Here is a 22,344-nt window from a genome sequence, read left to right on the forward strand (position 1 = left end):
CCTCCTGTGCCCTACACATCGAGATCCACTATAATATTACTGTCTTCTATTTAATGATGTGGCATCATGTTATCCGCCGTAAGAGCTGTAGATAAGGGCTGTAGATAAGCACTTTGTCGATGGACTGTTGTGTTATTGTGCTATGATGTGAAAGCTGTTGTGGTGCTTGTGTTTTCCTTGAACCATGTTGTCCTTGTTGACCTTGTTTTGTGTCAAACGGCACCTGCAGAAATTATGTATTGTAGCTTTTGATGCCCTTTGTCATGGCAGGGAAGTTGTATTGCAGCAAATAGGGGGTGGGGCTTGAATGATAAGTACCCTGTGACCCTATGTCTGTCAATCAAACACCTACAGTGGCTTGTGAAAGTATTCACTCCCCTTGGCATTTTTATTTTGTTGCCTTACAACCTGGAATTAAAATAGAGTACCATCTTCCATATGTTTGGGGAGTCTCCCACATGCCTTTTTGTGAACACCAAACATGTTTGCTTTTTTTTCTTTAAGCAATGACTTATTTTCTGGCCACTCTTCCGTAAAGCCCAGGTCTGTGGAGTTTATGGCTTAAAGTGGTCCTATGGACAGATACTCCAATCTCCGCTGTGGAGCTTTGCAGCTCCTTCAGGGTTATCTTTGGTCTCGTTGTTGCCTCTCTGATTAATACCCTGCTTGCCTGGTCTGTGAGTTTAGGTGGACGGCCCTTTCTTGGTAGGTTTGTTGTGGTGTCATATTCTTTCCTTTTTTTAGATTGGATTTAATGGTGCCCTGTAGGATGTTCAAAGTTTCTGATATTTTTTTACAACACAACCCTGATCTGTACTTCTCCACAACTTTGTCCCTGACCTGTTTGGAGAGCCCCTTGGTCTGAAAGACTCTGGGGCCTTTACGAACAGGCGTGCATATATACTGAGATCATGTGACAGATCGTGTGACACTTAGATTGCACACAGGTGGACTTTATTTAATTAATTATGTGACTTCTGGAGGTAATTGGTTGCACCAGATCTTATTTAGGGGCTTCATAGCAAAGGTGGTGAATACATATGCATGTAAAACAGGAAAGTGGTGCATTTTTTGTCATTTCTTTGAAACAAGTTATTTTTTTCATTTCTCTTCATGAATTTGAACTATTTTGTGTATGTCCATTACATGAAATCCCAAATAAAAATCTATTTAAATTACAGATTGTAATGCAACAAAATAGGAAAAACACCAAAGTGCAAGGCACTGTAGCTAAACTAAAGATGGTGGATAAATAATAATAATAATATATGCCATTTAGCAGACGCTTTTATCCAAAGCGACTTACAGTCATGTGTGCATACATTCTACGTATGGGTGGTCCCAGGGATCAAACCCACTACCCTGGCGTTACAAGCGCCATGCTCTACCAACTGAGCTACAGGACCACCTGTATTCAGGTCGTTTACCATTGGAAAATAACGGTCAGTTCCGGTCTACTTAACTGGGCGTCTCTCCCCTAGAAACCAATGCAATAATATCTGGGTCTCGTCTACAGTGAGTGGGGCGTCTTGCTTCCTCTTGTCTCTGGATAAACTACCACCCCAAGAGTTCCAATCCTTTTGTCAATGTTGCTACAATATTGTACTTATGATAGTGACAATTTGTATCATTATATGCCATCTCTAATCTTCTCTGTCTGTCTCTGTCACCAGTGTGTCCTCTGGGTTCGATGGGATCCAGGAGCAGAACATCTGTAATAAGATCATGGCAAAGCTGATCCAGAACTACAGCAGCATATTCAACAACAACCACCAAGATGACGACCATAAAGAAGAGCACTGTGTCTTCAATAGAGATGGAGACAGAGGAGAATACATACAGGAATCTCTACCCTCTAACATCATCATTGTTAAAGTGAGTTACTGGTATTTTACATGTATTTTATACAAATGTTCATACTGATCTGGGCTGGTTTGGTCTTCCCTGTCTATTCCCTATGTGGGCTCTGATCAAAAGTAGTTTACTATGTAGGGCATAGGGTTCCATTTCGGAATTTATTTGGGGGGTACATTTTGTTTGCCTGCGAGTGATGTTATACCCATCTTTGAATTGATTTGGCTTGACGCAATCTCAGTCACGACTCTTCCAAGGGAACATCTTTGTTTTGATGTCCTGTTCTTGCTATCGGTCCATATTTAATGGGTCTAGACTACCCTTTGATGTGTCTCAAGCGCTTGAGGAGAAGAGAGAGTTGAGGAGAAGAAAATCATATATAATGGGAATACACATACAGGCACAAGAAGATGCATCAAGCTATAAAATATATTTATTTACCTGCCTGCTTTAAGAATCCATTATTTTTGGTTGAATTTTCACAAAACTTTAAGGATTTAAAAATATAATTATTTCCCAATTGTCATCCTGACTTGGGCATGTGCCCTTAGTGTCAGAAAGGGCCAATATTGGTCAGTGTAGAAAAGGTCGCTGGCGAGTTTGACCTGTTACAGTATACCCCTAATGCTGTTTTAACTACAGTACCAGTCAAAGGTTTGGACACACCTACTCATTCAAGGGTTTTTCTTTATTTTTACTATTTTCTACATTGTAGAATAATAGTGAAGACATGAAAACTATGAAATAACACATGAATCACGAAGTAACCAAAGAAAGTGTTAAACAAATCAAAATATATTTTAGATTCTTCAAAGTAGCCATCCTTTGCCTTGATGACAGCTTTGCACACTCTTGGCATTCTCTCAACCAGTTTCATCTGGAATGCTTTTCCAACAGTCTTGAAGGAGTTCCCACATATGCTGAGCACTTTTTGGCTTCGCGTAGCTGAGCATTTGATTTCCTTCACTCTGCAGTCCAACTCATCCCAAACCATCTCAATTGGGTTGAGGTCGGTTGATTGTGGAGGCCAGGTCAAACCAGATGTGATGGCGTATCACTGCAGAATGCTGTGGTAGCCGTGCTGGTTAAGTGTGCCTTGAATTCTAAATAAATCACAGACAGTGTCACCAGCAGAGCACCCCCACACCATCACACCTCCTCCATTCTTCACGGTGGGAACCACACATGTGGAGACCAACCGTTCACCTACTCTGTGTCTCACCAAATCAAGGAGGTTGGAACTAAAAATCTCCAATTTGGACTCATACCAAAGGACAGATTTCCAGCGGTCTAATGTCTCTTGCTCTAATGTCCCTTGCTCGTGTTTCTTGGCCCAAGCAAGTCTCTTTTTCTTATTGGTGTCCTTTAGTAGTGGTTTCTTTGCAGAAATTTGACCATGAAGGCCTGATTAACGCAGACTCCGCTGAACAGTTGATGTTGAGATGTGTCTGTTACTTGAACTCTGAAGCATTTATTTGGGCTGCAATCTGAGGTGCTGTTAACTTTAATGAACTGTTCCTCTGCAGCAGAGGTAACTCGGTCTTCCTTTCCTGTGGCGGTCCTCATGAGAGCCAGTTTCATCATAGCGCTTGATGGTTTTTGCGACTGCACTTGAAGAAACATTCAAATTCTAGAAATGTTCCTGATTGACTGACCTTCATGTCTTAAAGTAATGATGACCACTGCGCCACTTGTTTCTCTTTGCTTATTTGAGCTGTTCTTGCCATAATATGGACTTGGTCTTTTACCAATTAGGGCTATCTTCTGTACACCACCCCTAACTTGTCACAACACAACTGACTGGCTCAAACGCATTAAGAAGGAAAGAAATTCTCTCCCGGGTGGCGCAGTGGTTAAGGGCGCTCAACTGCAGCGCCAGCTGTGCCACCAGAGACTCTGGGTTCACTCCCAGGCTCTGTCGCGACCGGGGCGATGCACAATTGGCCTAGCGTCGTCCGGGTTAGGGAGGGCTTGGCCGGTAGGGATATCCTTGTCTCATCATGCACCAGCGACTCCTGTGGCGGGCCGGGCGCAGTGCGCGCTAACCAAGGTTGTCAGGTGCACAGTGTTTCCTCTGACACATTGGTGCGGCTGGCTTCCGGGTTGGATGGGGTTGTGTATGGGAGGACGCATGACTTTCAACCTTCGTCTCTCCCGAGCCCGTACGGGAGTTGTAGCGATGAGACAAGATAATAGCTACTAAAAACAATTGGATACCACGAAATTGGGGAGAAAAAAATTGGTAAAAAAACACACAAAAAAAAGGAAAGAAATTCCACAAAATAACTTTTACACAACCCAACCAATTGAAATACACCTTATGAAGCTGGTTGAGAGAATGCAACACTGTTATCAAGGCAAAGGGTGGCTACTTTGAAGATTCTCAAATATAATATATGTGTATTTGTTTAACACTTTTTTGTTACTATGCGATTCCATATGTGTTATTTAATAGTTGTGATGTCTTCACTATTATTCTACAATGTAGAAAATAGTAAAAATAAAAACCCTTCAATGAGTAGGTGTCCAAACTTTTGACTGGTACTGTACAAGGGTCTGGTTACTCGACTAACACTGTTACCCCAGACATACTGTACATGACTTCATAAATGCTTTATTTTAAGAGTATGTGTCAAACATAACTAAATTCCATGAAATAGCACTTTATCATGAGTTCCATTTTTAGATTCTCAATCACTTTCTACATAAAGGACAAAGTGGTAATTTGGTCAGTCAGCCATCAAAGGAAGTGCTGAGTGTATTTATCTTTGCATGTTGCGTGTGTGTGTGGTGACCTCACGTGAAGATATCTCTAGTTCTGTCCAGTGCTGTAAATGTCTGTAGCAGCCAGGGGCCTTAGGGGCCTCACAACACCCGAGACCCCAGTTGGCTGCTGACTTATGGGATATCCCTCCGCCTGACTAGCTCCTATTGGGATCTCCTTACACGCAGGGCTACACCTCCTGAGGCTGCTTTTTGACCATTGACCTCCCACATGCCCCTCATTGCTTTTCTCTGCACATAGCCATGGATACAGGTGCTCCTGTCCTCTTACTGTAAGAAAGAGGGGGGTGTGAGTTGATCATGGGGGTGTTTGAGTGGAGTGGTTTGGGTTAGGGGTCAGGGTCAGACAACACAGCACAATTTACCTGTCTCACTTGTTCTGGACACTGTTGTGAGGGAGGTAGAACACACTGTTGTGAGGGAGGTAGAACACACTGTTGTGAGGGAGGTAGAACACACTGTTGTGAGGGAGGTAGAACACACTGTTGTGAGGGAGGTAGAACACACTGTTGTGAGGGAGGTAGAACACACTGTTGTGAGGGAGGTAGAACACACTGTTGTGAGGGAGGTAGAACACACTGTTGTGAGGGAGGTAGAACATACACTGCTATGAGAATCACTCTGGGAACTCACCACTGCAAAATCATTGGGAATTTAAGTCAGACATTTTTACATTGTCATATGATTTTCACTCTCCAATTCCTACCCTTGACCCCAACAGAGATGTTATTCTAAAATCTGTTCTGGAATGTATAGCTGGCATGATATTTCACACCATTAGATGAGGCAATGGTGTACCTTCAATAACAAAAGGAATAAAAGTCTACAGTAACTCATGCTGCTCCTCTGGACCTGCCGCTCTATAGTGGTCAATAAGTGGATTGTGTGTGAAACTTTTGTTGTCTTTTTCCCAGGAGGCCAAGGAGACCCCGGTGAATAGGACAGATACTGAGTCACCGAAAACACTCGGAACCACACCAGTCACTCCCACGTACACCCAAAAGACACCAAAAAAGACACCTATTCCAGTTCCCGGAAAGAAAAAGGTGTGTGTGTGTGTTTTGTGTGTCCCTGCCATGGAACACAATGTTTAGGTATCTGTACGAGGTGTACGTGTTGCCTGCCTAGTGCATACTTGTTTTAGTTTGTGTGTGTGTCCCTTCCATGGAACACAATGTTTAGGTATCTGTACGAGGGGTACGTGCTGCCTGCCCAGTGCATACTTGTTTCTGTAGCACAGTTGGTAGAGCATGGCGCTTGTAACGCCAGGGTAGTGGGTTCGATTCCCGGGACCACCCATACGTAGAATGTATGCACACATGACTGTAAGTCGCTTTGGATAAAAGCGTCTGCTAAATGGCATATATATACATATATATATGTTTTAGTTTGTGTGTGTGTCCCTGCCATGGAACACAATGCTTAGGTTACAGGAGGTTGGTGGCACCTTAATTGGGGAGGACGGGCTGGTGGTAATGGCTGGAGCGAAATAAGTGGAATGTTTGATGCCATTCCATTGGCTCCGTTCCAGTCATTATTATGAGACGTCCTCCCCTCAGCAGCCTCCACTGGTTTAGGTATGTGTTTGTGTCAGGATGAGAATGCAGGCTGTCTCCCTATGCCCAATGTACACATGTAGGATTCTCGGTGTTAACCTGCATGAACTACGACTCTTAGAATTCCCCAACAGTGTAGAATTCCCCTTACAGAGTACTTTTAACTAAGAAATCCCCAACATGGTACTTTGAATACCAACAATGTGGTCACATGACATAATCAATTTGACATGGTTTTAAAACGTAAAAATAAACAGATTTCGTCACACCTGTAAATGCATGTGCAAGTCCCTGCATCATATTTTGATAGTGATATCAGCTGTGATACATGCTACTCCAAGGTCAACGCGTGAGAATACTACAGATATGGTATCCAATGTGTTGAAATGACTGATACACAGTGATCACTCATAGCTGTTTATTGCAGCAATCATCCTATATTCACAAAGTCCCATTGCATTTGACTGGGCTAATCCCAACCCATAGTTATATTGTTAGTAGCCCATCTATGAAAATGCCCTGTCAGTCACATGCGCTGGGATGTGACTTGATGCATAAATGATCGTAAGTTATTGACAGAAAAATACATCATGTTATATGAGTTCTATGATATGTACTTTGTCATTCCTCTGTTTCCAGGCTGCATCCAGCAGTCCACCAGATGACACGAAGTCATCAAAAGAACTATCCAATGACAATCCAATCATAACTCCAAGGAAACAGAAGGTACAGTGAATACATTCAAATATTGACTTGAACTCTCTGAAAAACATTAACAATGGTTATTTGATTGCCTTAAGATTGCACTATCCTAAAATAGACATCCAATCCTTATAATTGCACCGTAACCATGGCAGTACAGACATGTGTTATCGATTATATCTGATATATGGTGGGTTATTTCTGGTTCAGAGTAGGATTGCTGATCAAGGGTCAGTCCCATCTGTCCATATAGTCTTATTCATTATGAGCTAAAAGGCCAAACTGATCCTAGATCAGCCCTCCTACTCTAAGAGGCTTTGTGGATACGGGCTCTGATGCCACAAACTACCTAATGTTGTCAATGTTGTGGCTGTATTTGCATCTCCCCTAAACACACACACTCACACACACATCTGTATGCGCGTTATGCACATGCACAGTTTGATGACTTTGATAAACAAACAGAAATAACAATTATTTTCTGGTGCATTTAGAAAGTTCAACTTAAATATGTGTTTTTGGTTATTTCAGAATACTTAGGCAAGTTAACTCATTGATCCTGCTTTGTATTATACCCATCAAGGGTCAGTTGTGGGCAAGGCATTTTAGTGGGCCCCTTCCTGACGGTGGAAAGAAAAACGTGCATTTTAAAGTACATTTCAAAGTACATTTCCTACTCATTTTGCCATGGGGTGTAGAGAAATGTTGCAGTTGTAAAGCAAGTGATCTGCAGTTGTAATCATTTTGCCATGACTTGTGATGTGTGTGAGAGTGACTAACAAAATCAATGGGGGCTCTGCGTGCCCGGTCGGTATTCAGCCATGATTACTACAAGTTTAGATAACTGACTAGACTAATTTAACAATCTAAAAATTGTTAGCTGATTGAGTGACTGTCAGTGACTGACAAAACAAGAGAGAAACTGCTGATCCACAACCAAATGTCAAACTTGCACCTTGTGTATTCTAACTCTCAACAGTAAGTTGAGACCCCGACTAATTTTTTTAAAGGTCGGGCCCCTAAGCGAACGCTTATGCCTGGAGCCGGCCCTGGTCTTGGGCTTCTGATAGTGATGGCTCTGATCAAGCCACTCGCTCACATGACTTGATTTGATAAGGGAAATCAGTGAGAGGAAGCCAGACGAGCCACAACACAACAACAATCAAGCTAATTCACAATGACACACAGGAGCTATGCAGACTATATGCCCTTCCTGCCCTCCCTGTGGCATTGTGATGCAGACAGCCGAATAGCCACCAACCGACTTCCGTTCTTAGATATTTCATAAAGTTGTAACCCTGGAATGGAATTAAATTCTATTGTTGTGACTCATAGACCTACATACACTAGCTGAATGTATTATTTGTCTAAGGCCATAAAATAATGAGCAGAGTTAGCCCATAGGATATTCTTTAATATCCAGACAGAAGCCAGAGGAGAGATTGAGAAATGCTGATTGAGCGAACAATGGGTTTGGCGTAGCATGGTGTGATGACAAATAAGACAAGTTATTGCTGATGAGGGACCTTTTTTGTTGTGGTATCCCTGCAGAGTCCCCAGGACCCATGTTGCTCAGTTGGTAGAGCATGGCACTTGCAACGCCAGGGTAGTGGGTTCGATTCCCACGGGGGACCAGTATGAAAGAAGGATAAATGTATGCACTACTGTAAGTTGCTCTGTATAAGAGCATCTGCTAAATGACTAAAATGTCATGTTAAATGAGTCTAAAATCACTGAGCCTGTGCATTAATGAGTCTGTAAAATCACTGAGCCTGTGCATTAGGCTCATATTTAGCATCGCTAGCAGGATCTAATGTAGCGTACTACATTGTTGTTGCTCCTTGGTAATATTGTTGTTGACACACACGTTGGTTTTTTTTGTCTGTTCATTAGATTTTGAGCCATTTCAGGGAAGTTAGCTTTGATAGCGTTCCAGGAAATGTTAGAACGCCAGTTGACCTTTGAAATAATATGGCCCTGGATAAAACAAACGTGTTAATATCAATTGTAATTCAAATGATAACCGTAAATATAAGAATTCAAGGGCATTTAAAATGGTGGGAACTCCCCTTTAGTTTCATGTTGATGGAAAATAAAGGGAATTTACCTTTCATTTAATGTTGATGCAGTCACATAAAGCACATGACTTCCCACAACATAATAAATACAGTCATATCCTGTAATTCACCATGGGGTTCCTTTTATAAATGGCTTTCTTATGAATGATCAGTTATAGTTTTGTAGCTCTTTATGGCAAACTGTAATTGAATCTGCAGCCTAATAAAATCAATGCATGCTTATCAGGGATATTTACCCATGATGGCCTTGGATGACGGTGTTGTTTAAATATATAACCTAATAATATGGCGTGTAGATAAGTTAGCTAGCTGGCTTACTACTGGAGTTTGACTTTATGGTGGGAGGGGGAACTATAGTTGAAAAGCCATTTTTACGGTTCTTCTGCTGAGAGTCATTCAGATGTATGTATTGTGCAGTAAGCACACACACACACACACACTTGGGTCCTTAGTGTGACACTAGTTTGGCATGTCGATATAAATCTGTTGTGTGCAACTGACAGGGGCTGTGACATATGGAATCGATTAATCAAATCTTAGTGTTTCCATTTTGCATAAATTAGGCTCAGTTTAGATATATTTCTATCTCTGTAGAGCCTGGCTGTAAATTCAGCTTATCTGTCGAGGCTCTGGTCTAGTGTTGGGAAACGTGAGATGAGTAATTGCCACCATCGGTCAGAGGGCCCTAAAAATGTTTATGATGTAGTATATCTGACCCTGTTCACCTGTTGTTGTATGTACCATGTTACCCAACACAGGGAACACTCCTGTCGTGAGGGCAAATGACTTTCCCCATTTTAGCTGGGACTTTCTCAGCTAAAAAAAAAAGTCCATGGTGACATTATCATTCAACTGCTGTAGTCTATTTTGCTTGTGCTCTTATTTATATTTACATTTCAAAACGTAAACAAACACGCTGTTGTTATGGTAACAGCGGTATTGGAATTTGAATGTCCCTCCTTCTCCGGTATTTATGTGAAAGTGTTTTTGCTGCTGTAAACAATAGCTTGTGTTTTTGGATCATTGTGTTGTGATGAGAGGCTCAGCCGAGTGGGTGTTGTTCTTCTCAAGGCCTACAACACATTAACAGGTATGTCTCTCATTCCAACAAAAGAGGTTAGACAACTGGTCTGTCAACACCGCTGCTTCTGCCTCTACAACTAAAGGTAGTTTTGGTGATTTAAAAGGCATGTTTTCACAGGTGGTTGAATGACTCCAGAACGGTGTGTACCTCGTCAAATCACAGATTGTTGGTATTTCTTTTGGCAGCAACTTGTAATTGTTAAGCCGTTGTTTTCAAATGAGGTCACCTCCTCTTTGGTCAATTGGACAATAATAAACTGTTTAGCCTAAAAAGTCTGTCATTAACACATTGTCATACTGCCAGTTTGTCTTTCTTGGTGACAGAATGCCATTTATTTACCCATAGTTCTCCTGATCGGCCACTTCCTGACATCACCAGTGTTGGGGTCATTACAAAAAAATAACTAATATATATTCGCTGTTACTCATTACTTCTTTCAACAATCGCAAATGGCTTATTACTCCCTGGAAAAAGTCATTAGTTACACGAGGAGGTGTGGTATATGACCAATATAACATGGCTAAGGGCTGTTCTTAAGCATGATGCAATGCGGAGTGCCTGGATACAGCCCTTAGCATTGGTATATTGGCCATATACCACAAATCATTGAGGTGCCTTATTGCTATTATAAACTGGTTACCAACGTAATTAGAGCAGTAAAAATAAAATAAATGCTGTCAGCCAATCAGCATTCAGTGCTCGAACCACTCAGTTTATAATACTTGGTATATTGCTTTTGCATTACACCCCAAAACGTTGCGCATCCTCACTCAGTGTAAACAATGTCAACGTTACGTTGGCCTATACACCTACACAAGTATACATAGAAATCAAACCTTGGTTGAGGTTGGCCTACAGTCATCTTCAGCAGCAGTGGTCAGGTCTCTGGGGGTCTTTCGCTATGAGTTGTGTGTTGGTCGTGTTGCCTTTACAGGTGCTTGAAGAGATTGGAAGTCGTGTTTCTAGCAGTGGAGGAGTCAACACCCCCCCTCTCGCCACCCTCTGGCGTTCTGGATGCACCGTCCCCCCACATTAAGCCAAATACGTCACTTAACTCCTGACATCTGTCGTTGAAGTGCAAAATCTAGTCCCTTAGGCTTAGAATCTTTTCAAACTGTTCTGTAACGGAAAAACATGAACTACTAGACCTTTTCCATGGCGATTCCAGCCCTGACTGGATGTTCCATTGATAAATGTGGCTCACATGGCTCACTGATAAAGTACTTCCATTCCTCATCATTAAATGGTTTAGCATTGGCTTTTGTCCAGAGCCAAACCCTGCCGGGATTGGTTATTGTGACTTTGATCAATAGTTGAGCTGTAGGCTTCAGACCCATTAGGCATACAACACAGTGGACTGCTAACATTTGAACTTTTCTCTTTTCTCACACTTTTCTCTTACCCCCAAATGCACACCTCTCAGTTATATGCATTAGATGTAGCCAGCGCACCTCTGTAGAACTGAAACAGTATAGCCTAGTGGTTGCACACACCATCGACATGAAGAAAGGTCGGTGTGACATACCAGTGGTACGGGTGAGGTGCTTTAGGTACACCGTAGATACGAAAGGCTACCGCCAGCTATACCCCCTAGGAGTCAGCACGGTAAGAGAAAGAGGAGTTTAACCCTTTTCATTTCCACAGGGTCGTATTCACTAGGCATGAAACAGAAGCAAACAGGCCAAAATGGGTACTTACTATCTAAACTTTTAAACACCAAATGTTTTGTTTTGTTATGGTGTGCCCAAATGAATACAACCCAGTTTAAGGCTAACCTTCCCCCTTCATTTGTTATTTTATTAGCCAACCTCCATGTCTCTACTGTACATAGCCTATCCTGCAATGTATGTTTTATTCTGTAGTAACCTGACTAAAGGTCAGCACAGCTGATCTGATTGCCCCTGTGACAGTATGCTGAGGCAGGTATCGTTTACATCTCTGGCTTTACACATGGGGCTCTGGTATTACAGGGAATCCACCCATCTCACCCATCCCTCATTCTCCTTGTCTCTTTCCACAGGTGAGGAAAGTAAAGCACGAGACAGCGACGGTGCTCCGAGCCGTGCCCCTTCCCAGTCTCTCTCCTGGCCTGCCCTATGTGAGGCCCCTGGTCCTACCCGTTCCCCTGGCTCCGGACGTGAGGAGCCCCAGCCCTGAGAGAATGGAGCTGACCCCACCGGGGGCCCCACAGGAACCTCAGGGACCAGCCACGGACGCCTGGGACGTCAGCGCGGTCAAGACCACGGAGGTCCTGAACAGGTCAGTGTGTAGTGTAGTAACAGACAGTTATTTTGGGGCCGTATGGTGGAAAGTTACAAATCGGTAGTCTTTAACAGGTTAGTAGTTCATGATGTTTGTATTCATTCAGGAGCACAATAGCATGTCTGGGATTTTTAAAATTCCACGAACTTGGAAGAAGTTATATTAGGTAGCTGATTATTTTTATTAAATGCATAATAAGATGCTACGAATGCCGACAAATGTATGTAAAACGCTTATTTTTTAATAATAAAACAAACTCTTTAGTATTTTTACCTCTGTGTTCCAATGCATATGGTATTGGTGGTTCAGTTGTCCATGTAGCACCTCTTCCCTGAATAATTAAAGCTTGCCTCATAGCAGAGAAGAAACACAGCTTGCAGGTCCTGGTTGTCAGCCAAGTCTTCTGAAGTATAGCCTAGTTTGCTAACACAGCTTGCAGGTCCTGGTCCTGGATGTCAGCCAAGACTTCTGAAGTTCTGAAGTATAGCCTGGTTGTTGCCAAGCTAACACAGCTTGCAGGTCCTGGATGTCAGCCAAGACTTCTGAAGTATAGCCTAGCTTGCTAACATAGCTTGCAGGTCCTGGTTGTCTGCCAAGACTTCTGAAGTATAGCCTAGTTTGCTAACACAGCTTGCAGGTCCTGGTTGTCTGCCAAGACTTCTGAAGTATAGCCTAGTTTGCTAACACAGGTTTTGTGATTTTATGGGAGTCACTTAAAAGTGTATCAATCTATCTGCACACATTTTAGTAAACATTGAGTTTCACATTATTACAATACATACATGCACTATTACATCAAATGTTGGATGTCTGACAATTCTCTCCAGCTCAATGAGAAGAAATCCAATGTTATTTTATTTGCCCCCCCCCCACACCCCCCCGCCTTGCTAGATTCCAGATTCTAGCATTCATGTTTAAGGCTCGGTTTAGTCCCGTCCTATATCTCTGATCCTTTATCTCCCTACGAGCCGGGACGCAGCCTGAGATCCTGTGGCAGGGACCTGTTGACCATTCCAAAGTCTCGGTTGAAAACGAAAGGAGACCAAACATTTTCCATTAGGGACCCTAGACTTTGGAAGGGTCTGCCAGACGAGATCAAGCTTGCGGATTCAGTGCCTCTTTTTCAATCCCTGCTGTTTTATAAAGATGCTTTTAATGTCTGATTTTGAATGTGTGATTGAAATGAGCTTGTTTTGTTCACCTTCCTCCTGTCTTTGTTTATTTTCTAGTACCTTTATTTTATGATGAGAAACACTTTGTTACTTGTATTGAAAAGCGCTATAGAAATAGTTATTATTATTTTCAGTATGTAATAGTACAGTATGAGTTTAGAGGTACATACTAGTAACCCTGTGTAATAACACAGTACGAGAGACTGGTTGTAAATATCTTATGACCACTGTTTGCGTTGGTGAGACGTTCCCATCATTGTAGGGTGATTGTGCGGAGCTCAGAACAGCCAGCTGCCATTTGTGATCAAAAAAGCCGGGAGCCGATCTTGGTCGCAAGGCTCCTGTGGCATCCCAATGGCATCTAAACATATTTATTATAAGTTGGCTGAAACTGGACACTGTCTGGATCAAGTGTCCCCAGTCTGGGAATAGCATGTCTGCAAAATAACATGTACAGCTGTGTTGGTTGGTTGTTGAGGCCTCCTTAGGGTTGATGTTAGCATTAGCCTAGTGCTAGCTAGCACACCCAGTGTTCCGTTGCTCTTAAACAAGATAGCCTTGTCCTCAGTGCATGGCAATGCAGTCACTATGATGTAAGATTTAAGATGGAGCTTTTGTCTGTGGAGGGCTTAGTCAATCAATCAATCAATCAATCAATCAATCAATCAATCAAACAATAAGCTTCCTGTAGGTAGTTGTTAATGGAAAAGACCAAATATTGGCCTGGTCATATTGGCATGCATAAAATCAAGTTTGTTTTAATAGGAATTGCTTATTTAACCTTTTATTTAACTAGGCAAGTCAGTTAAGAACCAATTCTTATTTACAATGACGGCCACACCCTACCCCGGCCACACCCTAACCCGGACTACGCTGGGACAATTGTTCGCCTCCCTATGGGACTCCCAATCACGGCCGTTTGCGATACAGCCTGGAATCCACCCAGGGTCTGTAGTGATGCCTTTAACACTGAGATGCAGTGCTCTAGACCGCTGCGTCACTCAGGAGCCCAAATATATATTTATTCAATGTTTATTTACAATTAATAAATGGCTCAGTGGAAACTGGTAACTGCTGAATACAGGCTTCATGTTGTGTGGTGTTACTTGGAAGAGGACCTCTGACACAGGGCTTGTAAGAAATAAATGTTCTCACTAGATATTCAATACTAAGTATCAGCTAGGAAAATGAAAGCAGAGCTCATCTCGCAGGAGCAAATAGAACATGTATGCTAAGCAAACAAAATAGTAGGTACAAGCTAACGGATGCTAAACTGAACCGACACGAGGCTGTGTTATGTTACAGCTTGTGTAGTACAGCTCTCTAGTAGTTGATCTGGACACGTGTGCATTCACGCAAACACACACACATACAGTATAAATGCATATGTGGAAGTGGTGGACTTTGCAGTATTTTTTGTATCTTTTACTGCCTTTAAATAGATAAGATAACAGCGTCTAAAAATACCTTCAGGTAAAGCCTGAAACGGTCTTTGAAAACATGCATTAGGAGTGCCTGGCCATACCCCCCCAATACTCCTTCATTAATAGAGGAAGTGTATATACAGTTGAAGTCGGAAGTTTACATAGACCTTAGCCAAATACATTTAAACTACATTTTTCACAATTCCTGACTTTTATTCCCTGTCTTAGGTCAGTTAGGATCACCACTTTATTTAAAAAATGTGAAATGTCAGAATAGTAGAAGCGCAAATGATTTATTTCAGTTTTTATTTCTTTCATCACATTCCCAGTGGGTCAGAAGTTTACATACTCAACTAGTATTTGGTAGCATTGCCTTTAAATTGTTTAACTTGGGTCAAATGTTTCGAGTAGCCTTGCACAAGCTTCCCACAATAAGTTGGGTGAATTTTAGCTCATTCCTCTTGACAGAGCTGATGTAACTTTACATTACATTTAAGTCATTTAGCAGACGCTCTTATCCAGAGCGACTTACAAATTGGTGCATTCACCTTATGACATCCAGTGGAACAGCCACTTTACAATAGTGCATCTAAATCTTTTAAGGGGGGTGAGAAGGATTACTTTATCCTATCCTAGGTATTCCTTAAAGAGGTGGGGTTTCAGGTGTCTCCGGAAGGTGGTGATTGACTCCGCTGTCCTGGCGTCGTGAGGGAGTTTGTTCCACCATTGGGGAGCCAGAGCAGCGAACAGTTTTGACTGGGCTGAGCGGGAACTGTACTTCCTCAGTGGTAGGGAGGCGAGCAGGCCAGAGGTGGATGAACGCAGTGCCCTTGTTTGGGTGTAGGGCCTGATCAGAGCCTGGAGGTACTGAGGTGCCGTTCCCCTCACAGCTCCGTAGGCAAGCACCATGGTCTTGTAGCGGATGCGAGCTTCAACTGGAAGCCAGTGGAGAGAGCGGAGGAGCGGGGTGACGTGAGAGAACTTGGGAAGGTTGAACACCAGACGGGCTGTGGCGTTCTGGATGAGTTGTAGGGGTTTAATGGCACAGGCAGGGACTGAGTCAGGTTTGTAGGCCTCCTTGCTTGCACACGCTTTTTCAGTTCTGCCCTCAAATTTTCTATAGGATTGAGGTCAGGGCTTTGTGATGGCCACTCCAATACCTTGACTTTGTTGTCCTTAAGCCATTTTGCCACAACTTTGGAAGTATTCTTGGGGTCATTGCCCATTTGGAAGACCCATTTGCGACCAAGCTTTAACTTCCTGACTGATGTCTTGAGATGTCACTTCAATATATCCACATCATTTTCCTCCCTCATTATGCCATCTATTTTGTGAAGTGCACCAGTCCCTACTGCAGCAAAGCACCCCCACAACATGATGCTGCCACCCACGTGTTTCACGGTTGGGATGGTGCTCTTCGGCTTGCAAGCCTCCCCCTTTTTCCTCCAAACATAACGATGGTCATTATGGCCAAACAGTTTTATTTTTTTTCATCAGACCAGAGGACATTCCCCCAAAAAGTATGATTGCAAACTGTAGTCTGGCTTTTTTATGGCGGTTTTGGAGTTTCTTTTGGGCTTCTTTCTTGCTGAGCAGCCTTTCAGTTTGTCAATATCGGACTCGTTTTACTGTGGATATAGATACTTTTGCACCTGTTTCCTCCAGCATCTTCAAGGTCCTTTGCCGTTGTTCTGGGATTGATTTGCATTTTTCGCACCAAAGTATGTTCATCTCTAGGAGACAGAATGCGTCTCCTTCCTGAGCGGTATTACGGCTGCGTGGTCCCATGGTGTTTATACTTGCTTGCTATTGTTTGTGCAGATGAACGTGGTACCTTCAGGCATTTGGATATTGCCCCCAAGGATGAGCCAGACTTGTGGAGGTCTACAAAAAAAAATTCTGAGGTCTTGACTGATTTCTTTTGATTTTCCCATGATGTCAAGCAAAGAGGCACTGAGGTTGAAGGTGGGCCTTGAAATACATCCACAGGTACACCTCCAATTTACTCAAATGATGTCAATTAGCCTATCAGAAGCTTCTAAAGCCATGACATCATTTTCTGGAATTTTTCAAGCTGTTTAAAGGCACAGTCAAATTAAAATCAAATCAAATTTATTTATATAGCCCTTCGTACATCAGCTGATATATCTCAAAGTGCTGTACAGAAACCCAGCCTTAAACCCCAAACAGCAAGCAATGCAGGTGTAGAAGCACCGTGGCTAGGAAAAACTCCCTAGAAAGACCAAAACCTAGGATGAAACCTAGAGGAACCAGGCTCTGAGGGTGGCCAGTCCTCTTTTGGCTGTGCCAGGTGGAGATTATAACAGAACATGGGCAAGATGTTCAAATGTTCATAAATGACCAGCATGGTCAAATAATAATAATCACAGTAGTTGTCGAGGGAGCAGCACCTCAGGAGTATATGTCAGTTGGCTTTTCATAGCCGATCATTAAGAGTATCTCTACCACTTCTGCTGTCTTTAGAGAGTTGAAAACAGCAGGTCTGGGACAGGTAGCATGGCAGTGTAAAACTAACAGGTCTGTGAGAGCCCGAATTCTTACTGGTTGGTATGTGATCAAATACTTATGTCATGTAATAAAATGCTAATTAATTACTTAGAAATCATACAATGTGATTTTCTGGATTTTTGTTTTAGATTCCGTCTCTCACAGTTGAAGTGTACCCGTGATAAAAATTACAGACCTCTACATGCTTTGTAAGTAGGAAAACCTGCAAAATCGGCAGTGTATCAAATACTTGTTCTCCCCACTGTACGTGTATGTCAACTTCCGACTTCAACTGTACAGTGTTTTTTTGTATCAACAAGACACAACTTTAGTAAAATGTTTGACAGATAACCTATGACAAATCAACACTATTCCTTTTTAGGTTGTAAAATGGGACTTTCTACAGGGCTTTTTTACTATTATTATTATTTATTATTATTATTATTATTTCAATGTTATTGTTAAAGGACAGTAGTTCCATATTATTATTGTTACTAAGTATTGTTTGTTTTAGTGCATTTTCATTTGGACACTCTTGAAGATGACATTGTGCATCTAAAGAGAGTTTCATCTAAATAAATATCATGACCTAATTATCCCTAGCAATAGCAACAGGTGCTTTCATAGGGACAGTAAATCTATCGGAGGCTTAAAGGATTATACCTTAAAAATACCTAGTCTGGGGTATCGGATGGCCGATTTGGGGATCGCGTGACAGGGAGACCCTCGTAGCCTTTATAAGCAACCCTGTCTCTTGTTGGGATGCTAATAGGCTAGTAGCTAATCTAATAGCTGACTGGTACAAATCAAATCAAATTTTATTTGATTTGGTTATCAGTTGAGATTTCTCTGGGGTCAAATTGTAACCACTGGCTAGAATATCTCCTGTTGGCCCCTCCTCTACTTCTCTGTCCCCTCTCTACTTCTGTTCTTCATCCTTCTATGCTAGTCTTTATCAGATCTCCCCTTTAAAAACAACTACAATTACACATTTTCCATCAATTGATTCAGATGATTAGTCTGCACTTCACTGTGCTACGTTTTCCACCTGTCAGCTTAGATGACCGGCATATAAGCAGGTTTTGAGCCATGAATAAGGGCTTGCATCATCATCATCAGAGAACACTAGGATACGACATAGAGGTATTACATCATCATTACATCATCATCAGAGAACACTAGGATACTACATAGAGGTATTACATCATCATTACATCATCATCAGAGAACACTAGGATACTACATAGAGGTATTACATCATCATTACATCATCATCAGAGAACACTAGGATACTACATAGAGGTATTACATCATCATTACATCATCATCAGAGAACACTAGGATACTACATAGAGGTATTGCATCATCAGAGATCAACTCGTTGTAACACTAGGAGACTGTGAAGAAATGTTTGCCCACTCTCTGTGTACGGTTTAGACATTGATCCTGTCTAGCAACCGGGATGGATGCTTCATCATTACAAAGGCTCCTATCAATTCATCCTCATGTCTCAAATCAGAAGCACAAGCCAGCATAGTAAAGGCATGTGAACCCCCCCACCCCTAGTTGGCTCTGGGATTGAAAAAAAGCCACCTTTCAGTTACTGGCCCAATGCTCTTAACTGCTAGGCTACCTATCACATCACGTAGGCACTCATAGAGTCTCTTCTAGATACAGGCTACATGCACATGCTGGTTGTTGTATGTAGTTGCCATGGTTCACTGACTTGTGACCCATTATCTTTCTTAGAAACAAACCAGCTTTCAATGGATTTCTGCGTGTGTGTGTGTGTGTGTGTGTGTGTGTGTGTGTGTGTGTGTGTGTGTGTGTGTGTGTGTGTGTGTGTGTGTGTGTGTGTGTGTGTGTGTGTGTGTGTGTGTGTGTGTGTGTGTGTGTGTGTGTGTGTGTGTGTGTGTGTGTGTGTGTGTGTGTGTGTGTGTCAGACACTGGGGAGGTTATTGTTGGCCAACAGGGAGCCTCATCCAACAAGTCTGCTTGGATTTAAGGAGGGAAAACCCTTGTAGCTGGCACGTACCTGTTCTGTCCTCAACCACACTAACCTATTGGATACTCCTACAATGGTCCCCATCTGCAGAAAAGAGAGAGGATATCAATTCTGATTCAAATAGGTGTCATTGGCTCAGAAGAGGGTCAGAGACTTTGATCAAATGTTATTGGCTGCTGAACCGGCCTATAGGTTATGAGGGGGGTTCAGAAATGTATAGTAAGAGATGAGACTACAATGGCACTAGTCAAGAAGACGCTAGTTGCCATGGTTTCTGCCATGTTTGACTTCCAAGTCTGTCATTGACCCTTCACTCTCTAAAGGCCCATCTGTAGATGTGATGGCCATTTTCTGCTATTACAAGTAGGCTATCAGCTGGTGTTTTGGTGTTGACTAATGACCATTTACAGTGAAGAAAAATATAAACGCAACATGGAAAGTTTTGGTCCCATGTTTCATGAGCTGAAATAAAATATCCTTGAAATTTGTCATATGCACAAAAAGCTTATTTCTCTCCGATTTTGTGCACAAATTTGTTTACATCCCTTTTAGTGAGCATTTCTCCTTTGCCAAGATAATCCATCCGCCTGACAGGTGTGGCATATCAAGAAGCTGATTAAACAGATGTCTCTCACACATGCATGTTGGCATGCTGACTGCAGGAATGTCCACCAGACCTGTTGCCAGAGTATTCAATGTTAATTTCTCTACCATACGCCATCTCCAACGTCATTTTAGAGAATTTGGCAGTACGTCCAACCGGCCTCACAATCGCAGACCACGTCTATCCACGCCAGCCCATCACATCAGCGTGTTTGGCATCATGTTGGTGAGCGGTTTGCTGATGTCAACACTGTGAACAGAGTGCCCCATGGTGGCGGTGGGGTTATAGTATGGGCAGACATAAGCTACGGACAACAAACACGATTGCATTTTAACAATGGGAATTTGAATACACAGAGATACGGTGACGAGAACCTGAGGCCCATTGTCGTGCCATTCATCTGCCACCATCACCTCATGTTTCAGCATGATAATGCACAGACCCATGTATCAAGGATCTGTACACAGTTCATGAAAGCTGAATTGCATACACACAAGACATGTCACTCATTGAGCATGTTTGGGATGCTCTGGATCGATGGGTATGACGGCGTGTTCCAATTCCCGCCAATATCCAACAACTTTGCACAGCCATTGAAGAGGGGTGGGACAACATTCCACAGGCCACAATCAACAGCCTGATCAACTCTATCCGAAGGAAATGTGTCGCGCTGCATGAGGCAAATGGTGGTTACACCAGATACTGACTGGGTTTCTGATCCACGCCCCTACCTTTTTTTAAAGGTATCTGTGACCAACATAGTAATGGCCTAATTTATTTCAATGAACTGATTTCCTTATATGAACTGTAACTCAGTAAAATCGTTGAAATTGTTGCATGTTGCGTTTTATATTTTTGTTCAGTGTAGCTTAGTAAGAGGAAGTCGCCATGTTCCTGCTGCCATGGTGATTTAACCCTGTTGACCTGGTTTATGGCCATAATGTCAACGTGAAGAGCTGAAACTGGTCAACCACAGTACAACTACAGGTCAAGGTCATTGGTACCTCTCAACATAATGAATCTGGATGATCATATGAGCATATCACTGTGCTCTCGCCAGCTGTTCCCTTTCATTACTCTGCTAGAAATGCATTGAAAACGGATTTACTGGTTGAGAAGGAAAGCTGCCTACAAACCATATTGCACATTCACAATTGGCTACTTTTCTCTCCAGAGTTCCAACATGTTCCCCCATTGCCCCTTTGGCAAAAATGTGGTAATCTCTGAAGCGTGATGGGTTTATGGTAGCATTCCCTTAACACCTTGGTCTATGGTGGAATGTACCGTCTGTAACTTGGGTTATGAGAGTGTACACCAATAGGGGCTCAAGTAGGTAACCGGTCCAAGCTTTTTAGGTTTGGTACACTGCAGGTTCTATTCTCCAAACATTCTAAGAATGGACCATGAAGCAGGCTATGGTTTATCGTCCTTATTAAAGTAGTGTGGAAGAGGCCTGGCGGGCGCAGAGGAGAAGGGGATGAGGGCTGGAACACTGACCTCCAATCAGGAGAACGTATACTCCAGTAAGATCCTCCTTTTGGACATGGAGTCACCTGGACTGGAACCCAAACGGAATATGGCTCAGTTTCAACCAAAGTTTAGATTCCAGGCTAGTAGCCACATCCATATAATAATGCAAGGCTATGAACCTGAAATTAATTCTGTGAGCTTGAATATGACCAATGGGTCAAATGTGAAAATGGTAGTGTCAAACAAATTGTCCTTATACTGATATACGGTATTGAGAAACCATTATTTAAACAACCTGGTCAATAGGGCACTATAGTAAAAATGTGTTGAGTTGAATGAAATAAAGATGATTTATTTGTCTACAAAATGGTGGAGGGTTGCCAGCCTGGCCAAGTTGTTTGGTAGTTTTCCGTCACCTCTGCGAGGATTAAGTCTCCTCAACAAAGCCACTTGTTATTCCTTAAGTAATTTAGTGGGTAAGCAGGATTTCCGTTTGCAACCATTTGTGACAGCACACATTATTTTAATACGCTTGCCAGACTGGTTAACACGGACTAAGTATAGGGAAACATTTCTCGGCTGGCTTCCACTAGCAATACGTACAAATTGTGAAATGCTGTTGTGAGGTGCTCTTGGTACGTTGATCCGGAAGGGGATTTCATAGACTATGTACGTAGGTTGTATTAGAGGAGCTAAGGGAAGAAAAGAATCTCACATACACACACTCATTCAGAATTCTTCAAGATAGAGGCCAGATCATGTGATATGGTAAGCTTTTGAAGTTGAATGAACTTCGGCCCATTTCGGTTCCCGACAAACTGAAACCTAAATCCTCTGTTTT

General features: G+C 42.4%; 1 protein-coding gene across 1 annotated transcript in view; it reads left to right on the forward strand.

The window, feature by feature from the left end:
* LOC118380070 (protein FAM13A) overlaps nucleotides 1–22,344 on the forward strand; it is an 82,618-nt gene that overhangs the window by 26,124 nt on the left and 34,150 nt on the right. The window contains 4 exon segments of the mRNA XM_052464806.1: nucleotides 1,674–1,875; nucleotides 5,553–5,684; nucleotides 6,834–6,920; nucleotides 12,079–12,317. Coding sequence (XP_052320766.1) covers nucleotides 1,674–1,875; nucleotides 5,553–5,684; nucleotides 6,834–6,920; nucleotides 12,079–12,317 — 660 coding nt within the window.

This window comes from Oncorhynchus keta, chromosome 16, assembly GCF_023373465.1.
Source record: "Oncorhynchus keta strain PuntledgeMale-10-30-2019 chromosome 16, Oket_V2, whole genome shotgun sequence".
Lineage (NCBI taxonomy): Eukaryota > Metazoa > Chordata > Actinopteri > Salmoniformes > Salmonidae > Oncorhynchus > Oncorhynchus keta.